This window comes from Psammomys obesus, unplaced genomic scaffold (genome assembly GCF_907164565.1).
Source record: "Psammomys obesus unplaced genomic scaffold, mPsaObe1.curated_primary_1811, whole genome shotgun sequence".
In the NCBI taxonomy this organism is placed as follows: domain Eukaryota; kingdom Metazoa; phylum Chordata; class Mammalia; order Rodentia; family Muridae; genus Psammomys; species Psammomys obesus.
The window spans coordinates 489225-512592 of record NW_026594184.1 but is presented as its reverse complement, the minus strand read 5'-3'; the positions used below and the strand labels follow the sequence as shown (position 1 = coordinate 512592).

The 23368-nt window shown below is 37.5% G+C and overlaps 1 protein-coding gene across 1 annotated transcript in view; it reads left to right on the top strand.

Annotated features, from left to right (window-relative positions):
• Positions 1-5231: 5231 nt before the first annotated feature.
• Positions 5232-23368, top strand: part of LOC129684811 (fibrous sheath-interacting protein 2-like) — a 46178-nt gene continuing 28041 nt past the window's right edge. The window contains exons 1-8 of the mRNA XM_055618058.1: positions 5232-5330; positions 5693-5818; positions 6461-6622; positions 7086-7175; positions 7492-7631; positions 8553-8694; positions 9282-9392; positions 9848-9965. Coding sequence (XP_055474033.1) covers positions 5232-5330; positions 5693-5818; positions 6461-6622; positions 7086-7175; positions 7492-7631; positions 8553-8694; positions 9282-9392; positions 9848-9965 — 988 coding nt within the window. The remainder of the gene's footprint in view (positions 5331-5692; positions 5819-6460; positions 6623-7085; positions 7176-7491; positions 7632-8552; positions 8695-9281; positions 9393-9847; positions 9966-23368) is intronic.

Here is a 23368-nt window from a genome sequence, read left to right as displayed (position 1 = left end):
CTTTTGCAAATGATTAAAAATTGTTGATGTTCAGTTTTCAGTTGCCATTTGAGTTTGGTCTTCCCTTAGACCTTATCAGAGAGCCTTCTTACTACCACAGTTGGCAGTTAATGCAGAAACACATAAGTGCCCAAAATGAGAATAAGTGTTGGTGGAGTGCTCTGTTTTAAATGGAACATGTATATTATCCTATCCATGGCTCAGGGAGCATCATGAATGAGGGCAGAAAAAAGAAGATGTGATATAGTTCTTGTAGTAATGAACTCTCCTCAGCTATGTTTATCTGCACAAGACTGTGCCTCAACATTTAATCACTGATGGAGGAGGGTCCCATGAGGTCTCAATCCTCTCTCATGTTCTACTGACAGTTGATGGTTACTGGGACATGATGTCAGTTTCTAGAGTCACTCATCAGTTGCTCACAGTCCAGTAACTAGCCTCCTACCCACGCTTAAGCAAGCAACTCTATTTTAAGTCTGTGGATCCCACAGCAAGAAGGCATGGAACTGTGAGTATGACTTGCTTGGGAGGTAGGGTTTCAACAGAATAGGAGTGAAAATGATCAAAATTGTATAAAGACATGTGTGAAACTATCAAACTTTATTTTAAAAAAGGAATCAGGTGTGTCCAGGCTTTTATGGTTTGAAAAAATTAAAACAGCACATATAAATGAAAATGATTTATAAAGAGATACAGGTATGTAAATGCATTTCTGCTTGAAAAAAATAGACATGATTTTTTTTGTTTGATTGGTAGGTTGGATGGTGTTTTTGTCTGTTTGATGGGAGGATGTCTTGCTTTTGATACAGGGTCCCACTAAGGAACCTTGACTGGCCTCAAACTCACACACATCTGCCTGCCTTTTCCTCTAGTGCTGATGTAACTGATGTGAGCTTGTAACAAACAAAGCCAATTGGCCAAGGCCAATGAGGACAGAGTAACTAAGAGGACAGACACCATTTTGACCTTTGTTTCCATCTCTCCTGAATTATGCAGGTCTTACAGAAACAAGTGACAATACTTCTAAAAGTGTCTTACACTTTTGATAAAAGCCCTTACAATCAAAGGGGCAGTGGTTGTATTCTGAGAAGTGTAAACACTCTAATAAAGGAAAGTCATTACAGAGGAAAATATCATCCATTCTTCCATAGGAAGCTGTGTAGATAACAAGACCAAGACCCAATTCTAGAAGAAAGGGCACTGGTACTGCCACTGCTCTAAGATATCTATATTCTAACAGTGAGGTGATAAATTTTATTATTTTGTAAAGCATCTAGCTCGTGGTCCATTTAGTTTTGTGGCAATATAGAAGCTACCACAGAGGCTCTGACACTCCAATATTCTCCATACATTAATTGTATATGTATATATTAAATATCATAACTGACATCAGTACTGAGCTGTTCTAGAAAATACAGTAAGATATAATATAAAGGAACTAAGAAACTCAACTATTTATTTTACTATGAATATCTTTCATTTTTACATGTTCATATATATATGTAAATACTTATGTGTCTATATAGTTGTACTTTGCTCATCAGAACTCTCTGATGTCCTTTCCTCCCCCTCCAGATTGTCCTCATCCTCCACATAAAGAGTCATAAATGGTCCTGCTTCTGCTTTCATATCCAGATTTGATTTTAAAGAATAAAATGTACGGGCTGGAGGGCTGGCTCACCAGTTAAGACACTCCCTGATCTTCCAAAGGACCCAAGTTAGGTCCCAAGTACCCACACTGTGTGGCTTACAACTGTTTATCACTTCAGCTTCAGGTCATCCAACACACTCTCCTGGCCTACTTGGGCACCCATACATGTATGGTATACACATGCACATATGAGTAAGCACACAGACAGAGAGAGATACACATAAGCATATCTTTTTTTAAAGGATGAAGATAAAACAAATGAAGTCAAATTTTCTGTAGCCTCTTAATGATTTCATTCATTTCACTTTATTCTTGAGAGGTACTACTGTTTTATATTATTACTATTTGTGTTACTTATTTTTGCGTTAGCTATAATTGTGACAATATATCTGACATACATCAACTTAAAAAAGACAAAGGTTATTTTAGATTATAGTTTCAAAGACTTCAGTTCATACTCATTTGACAGCGTGTCTTTTGGGGGCTGTAGTGAAGTAGTATGTTATGTCAGGGCATGTAGAAGAGAAGAGCTGTTCTCCTCTGGCATTGTGGCCAGGAAGCAAAGTATGCAGGTATGGCCTCAGTGACTTTCTTCCTCTTACTAAACCCTGACATTTCCACCATCCCCAGTCACACACAAGGCTGGAAGCCAAGCCATTGGTACATGTCCTTTGGCGCACAATCATATCTAATTATTTCATAATGACTATCCATAAGCACGGTTTAAATGTCAAGTGTATCTTTTTGCGCTATCCATAAGCACGGTTTAAATGTCAAGTGTATCTTTTTGCGCTTGTTGTTTTCACTCAGTGCTATTTGTTTTCCTGAGGAAAATATTATATTATGCAGGTATAAATATTTTAAACTGTTAAATAGACATCAATATAACTTAAATTTTATTTATATTTATATAATCCTCTGATGGCAGGTGTTTAATGTATCTCTATAACTAAATTTGTCTATTTCTCCTTTTATTTCTATTGCTTTCTGTTTACCATTTTGGGAAGCTCTATTATCTAGCATACTAGACACTTAGAATTATATTTTTCTGGTAGAATGCTCTTTTTGTAGTTACATAATGTTTTTCTCTGTCTTTAACAATTAACATGTACTTTAATATATTACCAAACCCAATTTTTATTGCAATTTGTTTTGAATATACTTTCCTGTCCTATATTCAATTTACTTATGTCACTGCATTTATGAACATCTTTTATAGAAAATATACAGTGTTATTATGTTTTTTCATTTATTTTGTCTATCTCTGTCCCTTAATCGTTAGGTTCAGACATTTTAAATGTAAAGTAGTTATTGACATGTGAGAGATTAAGTCATTCCTCTCTGCCTTCTTAATTTCATTTTAGTCTCTCTCTCATATTGCTGTAAGTTTTTTAAACACTCTTAGAGTACCATCTTAATTTTTGATGATATTTTGAATTACCCTATCATATAAATTTTATTGATTGCTGTAGTACTTACAACACACATAAAAGCTATTGGGATTAGTATCTGACAGCTTTGAGGGTTTTGTTTCATTTTTGTTTTGTTGTTTATGGTCAGGGTTTCACTCTGTAGCCAGGCTACCCTGTAACTTCTTATGTAGTTTAGGCTGGCTTTAAGCTTATGGTAGGTCTCCTGTGCTTTCAGCCCAAGTGCTTATGTTACAGGCATGAGTAACTAATGTGAGAAATAAAGATATTAAGAAGTGCAAGGCTGAGTTTTTGTCAACTTGACACAAACTCAGATAATATGGAAGGGACAAACTCAACTGAGAAATAGACTCCATCAGATTGACCTGTGGAAATTCTGTGGGACATGTTTGCTTGTTTAATGGTTGATGTTGGAGGGCCATGCCCACTGTAAACATTCCCACCAGGCATGTGGTTTTGGTTAGTAAGCGCCATTCCTCTGTGGTCTTTGCTTCAGTTCCTGCCTCCAAATTCCTGCCCTTGTTTCACTTGATTGACAGACTGAAAGCTAAAAGCAGAAATAAGTCTCTTCCTCTCTAAGGTTTTTATTTCTTTGTTTGTTTTTTGTTTTTATCACAGCAACAGAAAACAAACTAGGACATGTGGTTACTTAAACTCAAATCTTCAAGCTAACCAACAAGTCAATGTGGGGAAAATTGTTCCATGATTATTTACTTTAGGCTGAATTTTTTTCTTCCCATTGTCCATTATCTTTTCATTTGTTTTTGAGGTAGGGTCTTACTATGGAAGACCCAGACAGAACTCAAATTTTTAATAATCTTCTGCTCCCACCTCTCAAGTACTAGGATTATATATGTGTGCCATCAGTCAGCTTTGTTTTTTGCTTTTGTCACCAAACAGGAAGTAGAAAAGTGTCTCTTGCTAAGAATGTAGCTCAGTGATGCAGAATTTGCCTAGTGTGACCAAAGTCTCTTAAAAACACAACAAACAATCTGGGCATTGTGTTGTATTTCTGTAATCCAATCCTTCAGGAGGCTAAAACAGGAAGATCTTTGAGTTTGAGGCAAATCTAGGCTATGGAGTGAAACCCTATCTCTGCAGAAGTTCTCTTTATGGACTAACTTATCCCAAGACTTGTGCTTTCTGTTGTCTTGATGTAAGTTCAATGTCAATAATTTATTTATCTTAACCTGTTATATGTTAAACACCCCAGTCCAATAGTTTCATCTTTCCAACTGCTATCTGGCCATGCTGCTGGTAGGTTTGTGAATTTGTCCCACAACTGTTTTTTTCATCTTGACTGGCATGTAAAACAGTTTAATAAATTGATCCATATACCTCTTAGTCTGAAATGTCTATTTTAACAAAACTTGTGTCCCAAATAGGACTGGATTTCACATACCTAGGGGTATAGAGACAGACAGAGAAAGCTAGGAATATGACCCTAATAAAAAGCACACAATTGTTCAGGAATCTGGATGCTGGTTGAAAATAAATGATAGCTTTGGTGCCTTTGGTGAGGGAGAACTGTGGAATCCCATTCCCCACCCACCCATACCAGTGGAACTCTTTAAGGGCCTTTCAGGTTTCTTTCCCTACTTAAATCATTCAAACTACTAGGCTTTAGTGATGTACATGTGCTCCCAGAGAGGAACTGGGCCCTTGTCTAACCACCACCACCACCACCAGAGATGACATCTATTAATGCGACATCCATTTGGATGATGTCCACTAGGACGATATCCATTGGAACAATGTCTATTGGGACAGTTCAAGAATGTCTGTTGGGACAGTGTCTGTTAAGGCTACGTCTTTCTTTGCAATGTCTTTAGAAACTAACAATGTTTAAAGCAGCATCCATTAGAGCTACTTCTGTTAGAGCCACATGTATTGTGGAAACTTCAATTGGGGCCAACTCTGCTGGTGTGACGTGTCTTGGAAGCGACACCCATTGGGCGTGGCCTTGAGGCGCTTACTGAGGACGCAAGCAAAGCAGCATTGTGATGTGAGCGTCCTTGCGGCCCTGTTACCAAGGGTCTAGAGCCGTGGCTCAGTCTTGTTCAGGACACTGGAGGAGACGGTCGCAGGAACGGAGGCTAGGAAACAGTCCACTACCCCAGCCCCCAGCTCTTGGGGGCTGACGGGTAGACATGGACTTGTACCTAAACAACTGTTTAAAGGTTGCTGAAGCTGCTGTAGCCAAGGGGCTTTCCGGCAACCAAAAAACAGACCATTACACATGTAGAACCGTGAGTAGTGGTCCCTTTTTTCTTGCCCAGGGCAGATTTTTATTCTTGCTATGGTCATCTTCTGACGAGTGCAACTTGTGAGTCAACGTGTTACTGGCTGATACTCTTCAGCATGACCCAGAAGTAGGGTGGTGGCTTAGGAAGTGTGGAGGTAAGGTCATCTTTGTTCACGTCCAGGCACTTCCTCCCACCCACGTGCCTAGCAAACTGGGTTGTGCTATCCGATTGAAGTGTGTGGCCCTTCCACCTGGGTGTCTAGCAACTTGAGCTGTACTATCAGGTTGAAGTGTGAGGCAACTGATGTAAACTAAATGAACACTTCCTAGCTGAAAAGATAACAATTTCCATTTTCTTTCCCACAGATGAAAGGGAGACCTACCATTCCAAAGATTGGGCCATCTCGTCTGTTGGATTTACCCCTTGGGGCCAAACTGCCCATTATCCCAGGAAGTACTAATATATTCTACACAACAAATTTATGTGAAACGGTAAACTATGTTTGAACGGTGTTTAAACGGTTTGTTTTACACTTTATAGCTGTTAAATTTGAAACATTTTGCTATGACTGCACTTTGTGTAACACCTTCAGTTTCACACAAATGGAATTAAATAAGCTGGAATTTTTTTATGTCCTTAAACTCACTTTAATGACAGAAAGCCCCCAAAAGAGCTTCAGTCACTCTGTCTAGACTTTCTCCAACCACAGTGTCAACTTGACAAATTGGTATGTTTCTGGCCTACTCATATATGACATGTTGATTTCTGCTTCTGTGCCTTGGTCTGCCTGGCTCTGAAACCTACCATGTACTCTCCTCTCTCTTCTGCCAGTCTCTCCTAACCTGTGTCTGCAGGAACTAGACTGAGGTTGAGGTTGTAAGTAGATCAGGTACAGAGTTCATAAATAGTATTCCATGTGCCACCTTCAATGTAAAATTTAGACGGGAAAACAAAGTCAAAAGAGAATGTATTTACCCAGATCAGCCCAATACATATTCTCACTTCAGTTTCTTCTTATATATATATTTTAAGTGAATATTTTAATTATTTCAATAAACTAATGTTTTAAAGTGTGATTTCATGAATTTTGCATTTGCAATCATTCCAAATCTGTTTTTGTTTGTTTGTTGCAGCTTTTCCAGCCTTCTTTTGATTTTAACCTTAATGACCCGTACTGTAAACTCATGGAAACCACCTACAAAAGTCTTCATGATCCACACTTAAAAGCATACTTCAAAAGAAAAGACATTATTGAGAAACTAAGAAAAGGAGGATACATCACAGGCAATAATAAAGTACGTTAAGGGCTATTTCTGATTTGCAAAAATGTAAACACTTGCTAGGTGCTTTGATTCCCATGCTAACTTCTATTTGACAACTAACAGCTATCACAGAGGAAAGTCTATATAATGTTTAGTATCAGGTGTCTTTTCTTTGTTAAAAACTACTTTCTATTTCACAATTATTGGATGATAGTAAAAATAATTAACAAAACATTTTTGGTATGTAAACACATTGACACATTTATTTTCCTTGTGTCTCTAGAAGTAATTTAACATGGAACTCTTAGTTAAATATTTAGAAATATTCTTTCTGATGGTTCAGCTGTCTAAAGATTCTGACTACAGAATTGCCACAAAATGCATTATTACATTTGATTATAAATCTGTTACTAGAATGAATGTTCTTTTTCTTTCCTCTAAACGTTTTATAATTTTTTAAATTTTATAATAATGCTTTTCATTTGTGAATTCATAGGTTGTATGTTCCTTAAGAGAGCTGAATAAATACAGACAATATCTCACAGCTTTAAAAATTGACTTTGAACGAAACTATATAAGAGAACAAGTAAGTTAAACACTTAAGTCTGTTTTATTTGGGACCCATAAGAAAATTCTCTGAAAAGCTAGGCTCTTTGCACAATATTTCAGGAATGCAGTCTATATAAAGAATTTATAAGACACAGAGTTCTCATTTGACTTTACATATATAAAGTTTACTGGTCTGAATGGGCCTCACAAGACCTAAAATCATGTTAGCAGAATTAGCAGCTTCTAAAACTTAGGACATTTACTTAAGCTTAAATTTTAAGAAAATATATCAAAGGAAAGATATGTTTATTTCTGACAAGTATATAATATTCTTTAATATTTTTTTTTTGCAGAAAATTATAGAAAATCAGGTAAAAAAGCTGAATGAAGAGAGACAAGCTCGTGACGATGATGCTGTCACTGCTGGATTTCAGCAGTGGCTGTTAGAAGGGAAAAATCCTAGCCCACATCAAGTTAGATTAATAAGACTCAGGTAGAGTCAGAGTTTGTGCATATTTCATGGACACGTTATAGACATCCACAACAGTAAAAACATGAGCATGACTGAAGGTGCTAGATATATTTAAGGCCCTCAGAGTTTTCAACATGGAGAACTAAGAGTATATCAAGGCAGGCTTAAAGAGATGGCTCAGTAGCTAAGAGTACTGTCTACTCTTCCAGGGGACTAGGGTCTGATTCCCAGTATCCACATGGTGGTTCACAACCATCTGTAATTCCAGTTTTCTTCTGGCCTCCAGAGACACTGCATGCATGCAGTGCACAGTCTTACATGCATGCAAAACACCTATACACATGATTTTACACACATATGTATGTGTGTGTCTGTACATCAAGAGGCACAGGGATTGAGAGCCTTGATAACAATGCTGGGAAGAGGAAGGTGAGTTTCTACCTGGGAAATTGGAGCCACCAGGAATCCAAGAGGTAAGTCAAAGTGTTATAGAAGTGCAAAATATTAATCAGTGGCCTTGTGAAAGACAGGTCTGTGATACCAGAGGAAAAGCAAGTGTTTTAACACATTTTAAACATCAATTCAAATAACTTATTTTAAATCCATAGTGAACAAATTACAACTACTTTATTGGCTGTAAATATAAGTATGACTTTCCTCTACCTTCCACTCTCTTCCCACAGCTACTAAGCACACATTACCATTTAGAGATCAAGCCTTGGCCTTAGAAGGTAAAGGACAAAACTATAGAGGTAAAAACAAAACAAAACAAAAAAACAAACAAAAAAACCCCGAACATTATCCTAATTGAAAGCCCATTGGAAAGTCCATGAATTCATCTCATGCTATACCAGAATGCATGTAGATAAACCAGAGTTGCAGAGTGGCAGGTATCCTGAAGGAAATATCCAAGTGACATGTCTTTAATTCACTTTTACTTAGACATTTACAAATGATTAAAAAAGAACTAGACAAAATTGAAAACACCTCGGGAAGACGGAATACACTACAGTTGAAGGAAGAAGACAGAGAACATTGGGATAATGTTAGGAAAGTTCTGAATCTACGCTCACAAGTTGAAGAGGTGAGGATCAATAAATTTTGCACAGAAAACTTGTACGGTGGTTTTATTTGTAAATAGTTTTACAGGTTCACCATCTCATGTGTAGTCATTTCAATTTAGAGAAGAAGCCCAAGTCAGTCAGATGGATTTGTGGGTAAATACACTTCCTATACAAGCCTGTTGACCTGAGTTCAAGACTCAGAACATATGTGAAATTAGAAGAGAACTCATGCTATACTTGTCCTTTTATCTCTGCATGGGTTCTGACATGGCTGTATCTTTAGTTTCTCTTTTCAAATACCTTCATGAGAATCAGGTTACATGTTCTATGCTCCCTGAATTAAAAAATAAAAAAACAGCCTTTGCCAATATCTTTTGAGATTAACCTTTAGAGTCATGTTCGTGACATTTTTCATTACACTGTATCCACTTGAACATTCCCAATGAATGTCGAATTAGCACATTTAAAACCCAATGCAAGATTTGCTTTATCTTTAACCCAATTGATGTGATGCCATTGATATGATCTAATTTGTGAATTGGTTGAAGAAAGGAAAATACATTCAAAATTAAATATATGCTGATAACTGTAATGGCATGTCCTTTAGGAATTTCAGTTAAAGGAGATGACACTTCTGACAAAGATCGGGGAAGAAGCTAAGAAAGAGAGAAGAGTTGAAGAACATCGTCGGAAAATCAGAGATGAAATTAACAGAAAGGTAGTCAGCTTTTTCTCAACTTGGGCTGTTTCAAGAAAGTCTTTTGCCATGTTTTTATATGTTAAACTATGAATTTTCAGAAGAGAGTTATTGATGAAGAGGCTCATTTGGCCCAAATCTGTAATTCAACAATGAGTACCCAGAAAATTAAATTAGATTGAGTTCTGAAAATATGCTTGACCTAAGGAGTAAAAGGATGGCCTAACATGTACAAGACCCTAGCTTTAACTTCCAGTTGCCAAAGAGCTTGTGCACATACACATGTACACACGATTTCATGCTGAATCACAAAGGAAACCTACTGTTTAATACTTTTCTTCAAATTCATTATAAATTTAGATAACTCCAGATAGGAAGAAAGGTCTACATCATCACATTTGAAATAATCTGTATTGTATTTTTCTTAACACATGTTTATATTTAAAACATATTTAACATTATTTAATATTTTATAGAAACAAGTAATGCTACAGAAAAGGATTGCCTACCATTTAGAAAAACTGCAAAAGAAAGATAGTAAAGAAGAAAAGCTTGAAGCAAGATTCCCTGAAAGAAAAAGACATTCTGAATCAGGTGAGACAGAGAGGAGAGAAAATAAAAGGCAAAAATTAGTGGAAGCTAAACAGCGATATGTTAAATATTTCTTTATAAACATATCTTATGCTCACATTTTTAAATGGCCCTCACAAAAGGAAGTACTAAGATCCCACAATGCTTGTGCCAGGTACTATGTGAGGCAATTTTCAACCCCAGATCTAGTTAACAAAAGCATGGCTAACAAATGGTTTACAAATAGGTACACATAAAGTTTAATAAAAGCCAGTAAGAGGAAATAGCATGTACACACAGGGAAGAAATGCAGGAAAGCAAATAAGAGAACTAAGTTGAAGCAGGCATTAAGAGAATATTAACAAGTGAAAAGTTTAAAAAAAAACGAGCCACTAAGACAAACATATTCACAGAAATTAGACAGAGGGATGAATATAAAGATTGAGAGAGAATTAAAATGTACAAAGCAAGGAATAGGAAAAGGACAAAAAAACATGAAAAAGAGAAAGCATCTGGCAGACAAAGGTGATAAAATAAACAATGAAGACAAGGAGAGAGAAGAAAATCAGAAAAATCCCCCATTAATAGATTTGATTGTGGGAGTGGGGAGAGATGAAGGCAAGAAAGAGGTAGGAGGGGTAGAGAATGAAGAAAAGGAGGCAGGCAAGGAAGGAAGAGATAGTAAGAAAAGAGTAATAGGATTGTGCTTGTGAGAGAGGGGGTGGGAAATAATTAGTAAATTCCAACACACTCAGGGAAGGTGTGCAGGGTTTATCCAAGAAACTTCAACCCTACAAAGTTTGGGAAGTGAAGCAGTGTTTTTTGTTGTTTTTCTTTGTTGTTTAAGTAAGAAGGAAAAAGGCAAGGTGAAGAAAATTGGGCCTGTAAGTTACAAAAGGGAAAAGAGCCTGGGGGAAATGGAGACAATAATCCTTAAAAGGGGCTAAGAAGAGAGAGCATGCTTGTGTTCCTACCTGTGGAGAAGCTTGAGATAAATTACAAAAGATGTCTGAAATAGGAAGAAAAAGAAAATGAGGTAGGGAAAGAGGAGGGAGAGAGGCAGGAAGGAGGATTAAAGGAAGGTAAAAAGAAAAAAAAGAGGAGAAAGAAAAGAGTAAGGAGATTCAGAGAAGATAAAAAGTGGGAGGAGGAAGGGAAAAGAAGGAAAGAAGAAAAAAACAGAGAAAGAGGGAAAGAGGGTAGATACAGGGACAAGGGTCAAAAAGGAAGAAGAGAGGAAAAAAGAGGAGGGAGGATTACAAAGAAGGAAAAGGAGGGAAGAAGGGACTGGAAAGAGGGTAACAAGAGGGAAAAGAGAAAGGAGGGAGGGGTAAAGATACGCACAAGAAAGGATAAATGTGAAGCAAATGTAAAGGAGGGAGGGGAAAGATAGGAGGAATGAAAAGATCTGAAGAGGGTAAAAATGGGAAGATTGGACAAAGATGGGAGGAGGAAAATTAAAAGGTGGGAGGAGGAAAGAGTAAGATGGGGAGAGGAAGTAGTAAACATGGAAGGAAGGAGGGCAAAGATGGGAGAAGGGAGAGGTGGAAGGAGGACAAAGAAAGGGAGAAAGAAAGGGAAGTAAAGGCATGGGAGAAACAAAGGAAGAAAGAAAAATGGAGAAAAAGAGGAAAGGGAGGGAGAAAGTTCAGAAGCAAGGGAAATTAGCAAGGAAAAGAAAGAAAGAAGAAAAAGCAAAGAAAACTGAAAGAAATTAAAGAAAAGGAATAAATAACAAGGTGAAGAAAGAAGGAAAATGAGTCTTAAAAAATAGGAACAACAACAACAAAGTGTGAGAGATGTGAAAAGGAGGAGCCAGTAAGAAATTCAAGACTCTTGGTGGGAAAGGGTATCAGCTTTTAAAAGACTAAAACATATGTAGACAGATTAATAGGTCTGAATTTTATGAAACTAAACAGCATAGCAGGAAAAGAGAAAACAATCAGAAACAAAAAAAGAAGAGGGAAAAGATTAAGAGGAGGAACTAATAAAATATTGGCTCATAAAAGGAGATGGAAGGAGAAATGGAGGAGATGAGGAAAAGTCAGGGTCTTACTGGGGCTAAGTGCCTAAGTGTCTCCTGCTTCAATCCCCCATCAGAACAGGTGGCCCTAACTGCCTTTGGTGTGTTTGGGTGGAATTGGGGCCAAGACAGTTAGAGCTACTTAAGGCTGAGAAAGGGTATTGAAAATTGACAGCTGTCAGGGTTCCTATTTAGAGGTCCTTCTGATGAATAATCTATGTTGAAAGGTAGAAAGCCCATTTCAACTTATATGGACAAAACTCTGGGGTCTGATGGATCTCAATCACAACACAAAGTATACTCAGAAGTGACAAAGTCTAAGGCCCTCCAAGTTTAAAGGACCACATAAGCCACTGAGTAAAGGCTTTACTGTGGAGCTTTAATGGCCTGGGTGGTAGAGGCCAAATAGATTGTAAAACTTGAGGAATATAATGAATATGTAATTGGAGTTCAAATGTAGTAAAACTAGAAGGATAAAGAAACACTAAAGACTTTGTGTATCAACACTTTGTGGATGGTTCCAAGGAAGTGCTTGGAGAGTTGGAGGGTTGGTCACACTTAGAAAGTTGTTTTATGGAAGAAACTGCTTTAGAAAGGAAAGAAAATTAGAAGAGGCTTCAGACAAGGACAATCCAAAGCTCCTGTGCATCCATGAAGGTGTTTACCATGGTGAAGCCCATTCCCCCAGTTTTAATCCATTTTTAGAGTGTCCAAAGGATATCACCCAGGAAAAGGAAGGCTATGGTTTTAAGTTGTAATCTAGTTTTAAGGGTATTTCAAAGGGGGCATATTTTAAAAGAGAGGGGGCCAGATCCCAAAAATGGAGGAAACAAATGCACAAAGAAACTTTAAGAGGGCTAGAGAGACAACAGTCAAATACTTATGGCAGGAAATTGGAGGGATTCACATAATATCAGTTTACTTTGTTTAAGATATGTTAGGCCATTTGTAAGCTATGTATTCACAAGAGTAAGGTTCTACTGGGGTTGGAATGCCTATGGATAGGATCCAGAGTCCAAGCTGTAAGGCAGCTGTGGGAATCCAGAAGTCAATTTGAAGATCTTTTACTGCAGAAAGGGTAGAACAACTTGTTATACTGTCCCTCCCAGATGGGTATTAGAAATGGGAACCCATTAAATACTGATGAGATCATCACTGTATCCCTGAAGGTTGAAGAGGGCCCATCTTCTTGACAGTAAAGGCAGTTTTTGAGCATCTGTGAAGTGATTCTTGAAAATGAACTAAAGTAGTTGAATGATTACTTGGTCTTTAGTTGCTAACAACTCATTAAGCACGAAAGGTCTCCCACATAACATCTGATAAGGACTGACAGCAGAGCCATGGGGTTTCTTATTGGACCAGAGACAATGGGCAGAGAGAGATCCAGGAGAAGCTAACTTCTTCAGTCAATTTTGTTATGTTTTGTTGAAGAGCTCATTACTTTGTTTTACTTTTTTCAAAGATTGTGGTCTCTAGACACAATGAAATGAAATCCTTTTGTAAAACTGTATTGTCATGGAGGACCAAAAGGGAATAACTTAGAGTCAGTGTAAATGGTGACTTTTGTTTTTGCTTCACTTTTAGGCTCTGGTTAAGGCTATTAATTGTACCAGTTGAACCCTGGTCTCTGGAGGGAGGGCTTTCTTTTCAAGGGTGTCAATGGGATTACTACAGCAAATCTTGTTCTGTAGGCCCATGTTTAAGAAAGGAACTCCCATCTGTAAAGAGAGCCAAATCAGGATTTGCCAAGGAAATCATCTTTCCTTGGAGGACCTTGGTTTGAGGACTTAAGAAGTCATGCAAGTCTCTAGGTAAGAGTTTAAGAGGGAAGGCAAAGGAGGGAGGCAGGAAGCAGAAAGAGGAGGTGAGGGAAGACAAGAATATTTTTAAGAGATCAGATTATTGGGGGATCAAAAACTAGGAAAGAGGGAAAATATCTGACCGAAGGAGCCCAAGAGGACTTTAAAAGTGCAAGATGGCGGTAAAGCCAAGTAAAGATCCCATGCCTACATAAATAGAATACATTTAGGTAGAAGAGAACAGCTAGGATGGATGAGTAGATGACAGACAGGTGGAATAAAAAATAAAAAGAAAATAAGATTTAGAAGGATGCTTGAGTAAAGAATAGTTTGATAGAAAATATAAGTATAGGAGAAAAGAGGCAATATAATTGTGTCGATTCAGGAGTGATTTGAAGAGTCAAGATAAAGGAAAACTATATATGACAAGATGGACAGGCAAGTGGGGAAACAATTAGCATAAATCAGAATTTAAGAGATATGTCTACTCAAAGTCTAAAATAACATGGAGAAGGAACTCAACAAAGGATACGGATAAATGAAAGAATATATTTTAAAGGAACTTCAAAAAAATTGAGTAAAATAAGTCAGAGGAATATAAAGGATGGAGTGCAAGAAGAAAGGAAGGAAACATACAAGATGAAAGAATGAAGTGATGTGAGAAAAGACAAGAAAAAGTAATAAAGGTTGGAAGAAGGGAGGATTAGAAAGTTTGAAGTGATAAGTGTAGAAAACAGCCACGTTATCCCTGCTTAATAGGATACATCTAAATCTATTCAGTTTTCTGCAAATTTTGTAACTTCATTTTTATACACAGCTGAATAATATTCTTGTATATAAATGTATGTATTTACTGTGACAAATTTTCATTATTTATTCATCTGTTGTTGTACAATTATGTTGATTCCAGTCCTTTGCTATAATGAGTATAGCAACAATAAGCATGAAATGGAATACAAATTTTAAAAAAAGAAAACAGCCAAATTTTAAAATGTCTGAATGGGAACTAAAGCTTGGAAAGGCAGGGTTATAAGAAAAACATAATTGTAGATAGTAAAGAATTACAAAGACCTATATGAAAGATGATTATCTAAATAACACAGATATGTGCAGGATTAATCAGTGACAACTAGACAGGATGGAAATGAGAATAAATGGGAAAAAGAAACAGGAAATTCATAACACAGTAAAATGTAATAAAAGGAAAGGACAAATTAGAAACTTTTTCAGAGGTAAATAGATACAAAGCAATTTGAGGCAAGCCTGGGCTTCTTTTTTCAATGATGTGTATAACAAGAGAAAAGAAGTTTAAAAGGTGGTTCCAATAAGAAAATAAATTTTAAAATGGCCGTGTAGTCTCACATCTGTGACCTCAGCTTCTGGAGGTTAACTGAGGATTAGTATGGGTTCAAGGCCATGTTTAACTAGAGAGAATGATCAAGAATAAAAAAAGTATCACCAGGATTTAATAGTGCATACAGAATACATACCAAAGAAAATAAAACAAGATAGCAGAGAAACAGAGAGGTCTGTATGAACAAATTAAACCAACATAACTAATATACAGACTAAGATACAATTTAAGATACATGATTTGATGACAGCTAGAGAAGAGAGGAAGTGAGAATAGATACAAAAATAGAGGGGAAAATAAATTTCTCAAAAGAAAATAATAAAAATTCAGTAGTAAGTGACAGTTGGAAAAGGACAAGGAAGAGAAATGAAAACCATCTTCAACAGAAACAGAAATAATAAAAGAAGGAATCTAAGACAAGATCAGAAAGGCAGGACAGAAGGCAGAAGTAGGGACAACATGAAAAAGAAGAAGGCTAAATTGTCAGGGGCCTTGCAGGCAGGCACAAAAGAAGCAGAAAAGTGATTCATAAAGAAAAGAATAAAGAGAAGGAGAAATAAAAAAAAAAGAAATATAGATGTTTTTAAAGTTTTAATTAATACTGGAACAAAGTAAAACTACAAAAGCAAGAAAAAGAGACCAAAAGAAAATTTAAAAAGAAGAGCATAAAAATGCAGGAAGAGTCAAGATAAACAAAGTATGTACAAACCAACAATTTTTTTTTAAATAGGGGAAGGGAGAAAAGGGACTGTGGTTATAAAAAAGAAGGAAAGACAGACTAGGTTGGGGCTGTACTACTGTTACTCAGGTTGCTTTGAAGCTAGGGGCCCCAAAGGCCATTCCCCAAAACCATGTGAAGATGTCATGAGGGTATAAAAATGGTGTAGGGAGCAGGATTGTAGTCCAAACACTGGGGATTCAGAGATAGGAGGCTATCTGAGGCTCCCTGGCCAGCTAGTCTAGCCTAGTTTGTGATTCCTGGGACAAATAGAAATCCTGTGTCAGTGGAAGTGAATAGGCTTTCTGAAGGTAATGCCAGACCTGTCTACTGTCACACACACACACACACACACACACACACCACCGCTAAATAAACTTGCTAAAGGAAAGAAAAAAGGAAGCACACAAGAGAGTGAAAGAATTCATAAAAATAAAGTATTCAAACAAGATAATGAGAAAAAACAAAGGCAGAAAAGAGAAAGATCAAAAACAAAATTTTTACTATAAAAGTTTAATAATATTATCTTATTCAATGCAATGCACAATCATATTTTTGAATACACATAAAATACTTGAATTGTATTTTTTCTAGGAAAAACAGATAAAAGAGAGCAATTGCAAGTTTTCTAGGACATTGATGTGGTGTCTAAAAATCATCCTGGATTTCCATATTCATTTTTATCTTTCTGAGCATTATCAGGGAAAACGGTTTCTCCTCTAACTCTATCTTAGTGCTGAGCAAATTTCTTTGCTGTTGCCAGTAGCCTTGTAATTTAGGTCTCCAAGTCTACGAAGAGCAGGCCTGTGGTCTTGTCTTATACACAGTCAGACTGGTCCCTGAGTGTCCTCTAAATCCTTTAATGGAGGGCTATTATGTGTGTGGACTTCATTCATCTGCTTGAGAAATACAATTTTGGTGTCTGCTCTTCTGCATCCACTGATCTTTTGTCATCTCCAGATTGTTCTTTTAATTCAAAATTGGGTTGTATTTTATAGCTCTGCTTTTCTCAGGACAAAGAAGATGTAATAAACAGAGGTATCTTCCAGCACAACCAGAAACACAACATTAACCCATCAAGTACAGACCAACCTCTCTGTTGTAATGAATTTTGCTAGGGTCTGGCTGAAGTGAGTGCTGATGGCAGTCATTGTCAGCACAGTGGGGATTGTTCTACCATTTCTTTCTTTTTTTAATTTATTTTTTTTTAATTTTTATTATTAGTTACATTTTATTAACTCTGTATCCCAGCTATATCCCGCTCCCTCATTCCCTCCCAATCCCACCCTCCCTCCCTCATCTCCTCCCTGCCCTTTTCCAAGTCCACTGATTGGGGAGGACCTCTTTCCCTTTCATCTGACCCTGTATTATCAGGTATCTTCAGGACTGGCTACAAAGTCCTCCTCTGTGGCCTAGCAGGAGTGCTCCTCCCTTGTGGGGTGGGGAGGTCAAGGAGCCTACCATTGAGTTCCTGTCAGAAATAGTCCCTGTTCCCCTTACTATGGGAAACCAATTGGTTACTGAGCTAACACGGGCTTCATCTGAACAGAGATTCTAGGTTATATCCATACATGGTCCTTGGTGGTGTGTCAGTCTCAGAAAAGACCCCTGCGCCCAGATATATTTGGTCCTTGTGGAGCTCCTATCTTTTCCACATCATACAAACTCCCCCCTCTTTCATATGATTCCCTGCACTCTGCTTAAGGTTAGATTATGAGTCTTAGTATCTGTTTTGATACACTCCTAGGTAGAGTATTTCAGAGGCCCTCTATGGTAGGCTCTTGTCCTGTTACTTGTTGTCTCCTATATCCAATGCACCTCCCATTTGTCTTTCTAAGTGAAGATTGATCATCTTACCCCATGTTTGCTTTCTTGATTATCTTCTTTAGGTGTATAGATTTCATTATGTTTATCATAGCTTGTAGGTCTATATAAGTGAGTATATACCATGTGTGTCTTTCTCTTTCTGGGATACTTCACTCAGAATGATCTTTTCTAGATCCCACCATTTGCCTGCAAATTTCATGACTTCCTCATTTTTGAAAAGACACTGTTGTCAGAGCAAGAGGACAGCCTACAGACTGAAAGGATCTTCACCAACCCTATATCTGACAGAGGCCTGATATCCAGAATATATAAAGAAATAAAGAAGTTAAAAAGCAATAGATCAAGTAATCTAATTAAAAATGGGGTAAGGAGCTAAACAGAGATTTCTCTTTAGAGGAATACAAAATGTCAGAGAAACACTTAAAGAGATGCTCAACATCCTTAGCCATCAGGGAGATGCAAATCAAAATGACCCTGAGATTTCACCTTACACCAATCAAAATGGCTAAAATAAAAAACTCAAATGACAACACATGCTGGAGAGGTTGTGGAGAAAGGGGAACCCTCCTCCACTGCTGGTGGGAATGTAAACTGGTACAACCACTTTGGAAGTCAATCTGGTGCTTTCTCAGACAATTAGGAATAGTGCTTCCTCAAGACCCAGCTATACCACTGCTAGGCATATACCCAAAATTTGCTCAAGTACACAACAGGGACATTTGGTCAACCATGTTTATAGCAGCTTTATTTGTAATAGCCAGAACCTGGAAACAACCCAGATGTCCATTAATGGAGGAATGGGTACAGAAATTGTGGTATTTTTACACAATGGAAAAACGAAAGTTTTACGATGAGATAGATGTATCCATATCAAGACTTTTGGAGGAAAAAAAAACCCAGAAAATATTGTAAAGGAAGGACCAGTAAAATCTATTTAAGAGATATGGCTGAAGAAAGATAGAGGGGGAATGATTGATTATAAAAGACTGAGAGATGATTCATTTGAGAAGAAAGAATAGCACTCTAGGAAGAGGCATCAAGTCTCAGGGTAGCCTAGTTTACATATAGAGGTCAGATCCAGACTTGAGCTACAGAAAGGGAGGAGAAACAGATGAAGGAAAGGAGGAAATGCTAGAAAAAAAATCTCATTGTGGGTCAATAGAAAAATGCTAATATAAAAAAAAAGCAGGAGAGGAAGAGGATGGGTGATTTCTCAAGAAGAATTTTTAAATTTATTTATTTTATTTTATTTTTTATTTTTTTATTAATTACACTTTATTCATTTTGTATCCCCCCATAAGCCCCTCTCTCCTCCCCTCCCGATCCCATCCTCCCTCCCCTTTCTGCATGCATGCCACACCCCAAATCCACTGATAGGGGAGGTTCTCCCCTCCTTTCTGATCTTAGTCTATCAGTTCTCATCAAAAGTGGCTGCATTGTCCTCTACTGTGGCCTGGTAAGGCTGCTTCCCCCTCAGGGGGAGGTGATCAATGAGCAGGCCAATCAGATTATGTCAGAGGCAGTCCAGTTTATTCACTTTGTATCCCACCTGTAACCTCTTCTCTTATCCCTTTCCAATAACACCCTCTCTCCCATGCCCCTCCCCAAGTCCACTGATGGGGAGGTCCTCTTCCCATTCACTCTGACCCTAGCCTATCAGGTCTCATCAGGAGTGGCTGCATTGTCTTCCTCTGTGGCCTGTTAAGGCTGCTTCCCCATCACAGGAGGTGATCAAAGAGCCAGCCACTGAGTTCTTGTCAGAGACAGTCCCTATTCTTAATGGGAACTCACTTTCGAGCTCACTAGCGAACTCACTTGGAGACTGAGCTGCCATGGGCTACATCTGTGCAGGGCTTCTAAGAGTTCTGGTTATCTCTATGTATGGTCCTTTGTTGGAGAATCAGTCTCAGAATAGACCCCTGTTCCCAGATTTTTTTTTGGTTCTGTTACTCTCCTTGTAGAGTTCCTATCCCCTTCAGGTTTTCCTATCTCCCCCTTCTTTCATAAGATTCCCTGAGCTATGCCTATGTTTGCCTATGGATCTCAGAATCTCCACTGATACCTTGCTGAGTAGAGTCTTTCAACTGTCCTCTCTGGTAGCTCCTGTCCTGTTGACTGTTTTCTCTCTCTTACAGTATCTGTCCTGTTTGCCTTTCTGAGTGAGGATTGATTATCATAGCCAGGGACCTCCTTCTTGCTTAGCTTCTTTAGGTGTACAGATTTTAGTATGTTTATCCTATATTATATGACTAATATCCACTTATTAGTGAGTATATACAATGTGTCTTTCTGATCCTGGGATACTTCACTCGATGAGCTTTTCTAGTTCCTACCATTTGTTTTTAATTGCTGAGTAGTATTCCATAGTATAAATGTACCACAATTTCTGTATCCATTCCTCAGGTGAGGAACATCGGGGCTGTTTCCAGATATTGGCTGTAACAAAGAAAGCTGCTACAAACATGGTTGAGCATATATCCTTGTTGTATACTTGAGCATGTTTTGTATATATGCTTAGGAGTGCTGTACCTGGATCTTGAGGAAGGACTATTCCAAAATGGTTGTACAAGTTTACATTCTTACCAGCAATGGAGGAGGGTTCCCCTTTTTCCACATCCTCTCCAGCATGTGTTGTCACTTGAGCTTTTTATCTTAGCCATTCTGATGGGTGTAAGGTGAAATCTCAGGGTCATTTTGATTTGCATTTCCCTAATGACTAAGGATTTTGAGCATTTTAAAGTGTTTCTCTGCCATTTGATATTTCTCAAATGAGAATTCTCTGTTTAACTATGTACCCCATTTTTTTTTAACTGGAATACTTGATTTTATTGCTGTTTAACTTCTTGAGTTATTTATATATTCTGGATATTAGCCCTCTGTCAGATATAGGGTTGGTGAAGATCTTTTCCCAATCTGTAGGTTGTTGTTTTGTTCTCACGAGTGTCCCTTGCTTTACAGAAGCTTTTCAGTTTCATGAGGGTCCCATTTATGCCAAGAAGGTTTAAGTGTACAGAATGTGACAATATGTTACAAATTAAAAGAGAGAGGGAGAGAGGGAAAAGTAAGAGAAGGCAAAAGGATTCAAGGGATACCTATAAAGAGTATAGAAAATCAGGTAAAGTGATAGGTAGGTAAGTAGGTAGACAGACAAATAGATTTGACCTTAAATGTCATGAAATATTAAGGTATACAACACAGCAAATACAATATAAAGACATATGATCCATATACAGAGAATTTCAAAGGAAAGTATACATGTCAAATGATAAAGTATTTTTTATGGCAAATAAAACCTAGGCATGATATCTCACACATTTAAATCCCAGTACTCTGGAGGTAGAGACAGGATATCTGTGAGTTTGAAGCTAGCCTCCTCTATATAAACTCCATCTTTAGGAAAAAGGAAAAGGAAAAAATTGTGCCAAAAGAAGAGAAACAGAATACTGAAAGATGAGGTAAAAGAAGGAAATAGAGGGAAGGATGAGATAGAGGGAGAAAAAGAGATATGCAAGCACAATGGGAAGTAGGATTAGGTGAATTCAGAATTAAGGAAAAAGCTGAAGAAAAAGGGAGAGACAAATGTTTAAATTTGCAAGTCTGTGGAAAGAGTAATATTTAAAAAAGAATTTGTGTATAAGACAAAGATGGTTGGAAAGACAGGATTAGAAAGAAAAGCAAAATTGTAGAGAAAAAGATAACAGCAGTATACATGTAAGATGTAAGCAAAATATTAGAGAAATATAATAGACAAACTGGGGACAGGAAGAGAGTAAGAATGACAAAAGTTTTAAAGGATGGAGGAACTTAAAATGAGATAGTAAGGCACAGAGACTAAGACAGGAGATGTAAGAGGGGAAAGCGAATAAAAAAAATCAAGGAAAATTATTCAGTGCAGAACAAAATTTTGAATTAGGGGTTAAGTTGGGGTGGAGGCACATGATTAATAACTGAAGAGAGAGCTTGCAAACAGGAAAGCAAATCAACTAATGATAGATATGGGAACAGACCAGTAGAAAAGTACAAAAAGCACGAGAGAAAGAAAGTGAAGGAAGCAACAAAGAGGGATTTGGGCTATGGATGTAGTCAATTGGTAGAGTACTTGCGTAGCTTGCATAAAGCCTTGAGTTCTATTCTCAACATCACAGCTAGCCATGGTGGTACACATCTGTAATGCCAGCACTCAGTAGGTGAGGAAAGGAAAATCAGGAATTTAAGGTCTCTCTTACCTATGCAATGAGTTTGAGGTTAACCTTGGCTCCATAAGGACCTTTCTCAAATGAGGAGAAATGGGAGAGAGGGAAAAAAAAACCCAACAGTATAAAAAGTTAAGTTGTGGAGGAAGGAAGACCAGTGAAAGGGAAAAAAAAGTTGAGAAGTGACAAGTTGAGAAAAAAAAAGCAGCAGGAAGTAATAAGAGATTAAAGGGACCAGAAAAGAAATAGAAGTGAGAAAATGAGAATCGAGTTTGGAAATGAGGTAAAAAAGGATATTGAGGGAGAGACACAAGAAACAAACAATTAAAGACACCCAGGTTATGAAGTAGGAATAAAAGAAGGAGGCAAGAGGAGTCTTGAAAGAAGTTATCATTGGAATAGATTGCTGGGACCACTTAGATAACTGAGAATTGGTAGAGATAATGCTGGAAAAGAGACAATTGCCCAACATGATGCGTGATGATGCACACCCGTGGTACCACAACACAGGGGTCTGAAGCAGAAGGATCCCCCACTTTCATACCACATGTGAGCAACAAAGTTTGACAAAGAAATGTCACACTGAGACAGAGTAATGAATAAGAAACACAAGAACAATTATGTTCATGGTGAATTTTTTTAAAGAAGTCACTATTTAAAAAAAACTGTATGGGCTCAGAATGTAGCTCTGTTTCTTACCCTCCTCTTCTCCTGTCATTTATCTCTCAACTGTTATTTATCAATTATTTTTGTGGCATGGTAGGATTATGTAGCCTTGGGTGGCCTAAAACTCATTATGTCGACCAGGCCAGCCTCCACCTCTGCATCCAGAGTGCTGGGATTAGAGCCATGAACCACCACACTTGGCCATTTATCACTTCTTTTCCAACAAGCTTTTACTACTGACCCTTCATCACTTCAGGTATTTTGAAAAAATCAATTTGTTTGTCTTTTTTCTGTTTGTTCCCACCTTGTAATATTTGCCCAAATTCTTCATATTCTGAATTTCCCACTATCTGTGTTCATACTTTCCTCCTACCCTTGCTCTTCTAACAGCCCTCTCTCTTACCCTCATATTCTTTTTAAAGTTTACTTTTTCCCCTAGACTTATTATTTTAACATTTTATTTCTACCTTCACTTCTTTCACTATCTTTCCTCTTTTCCCATCTGATTCATTGTGTCTCTCCTTCCCTGCAAGTCTTTTTTTTTCTATCATCTGTCCCTTTATTCCTCTCCTTCCCTTTATCTTCTTCCCCCTTTTTCTCTTTAGTTTCGCTTTAAATTTTCCATTCTTTTTATTTGGATCTGATTTTTGTTTAGGTTATTGTTGTTTCATCAGTTGTTTGACACTTTGGGAGTAATAGGAATCATGTTGAATAGCCCGATGAAAGAGTAACTAAAGGAACATAATCAATAAAAGATAGATACACACACACATATATAGAGAGAGAGATAGACAGATGATTAGATAGATAGATAGATAGATAGATAGATAGATAGATAGATAGATAG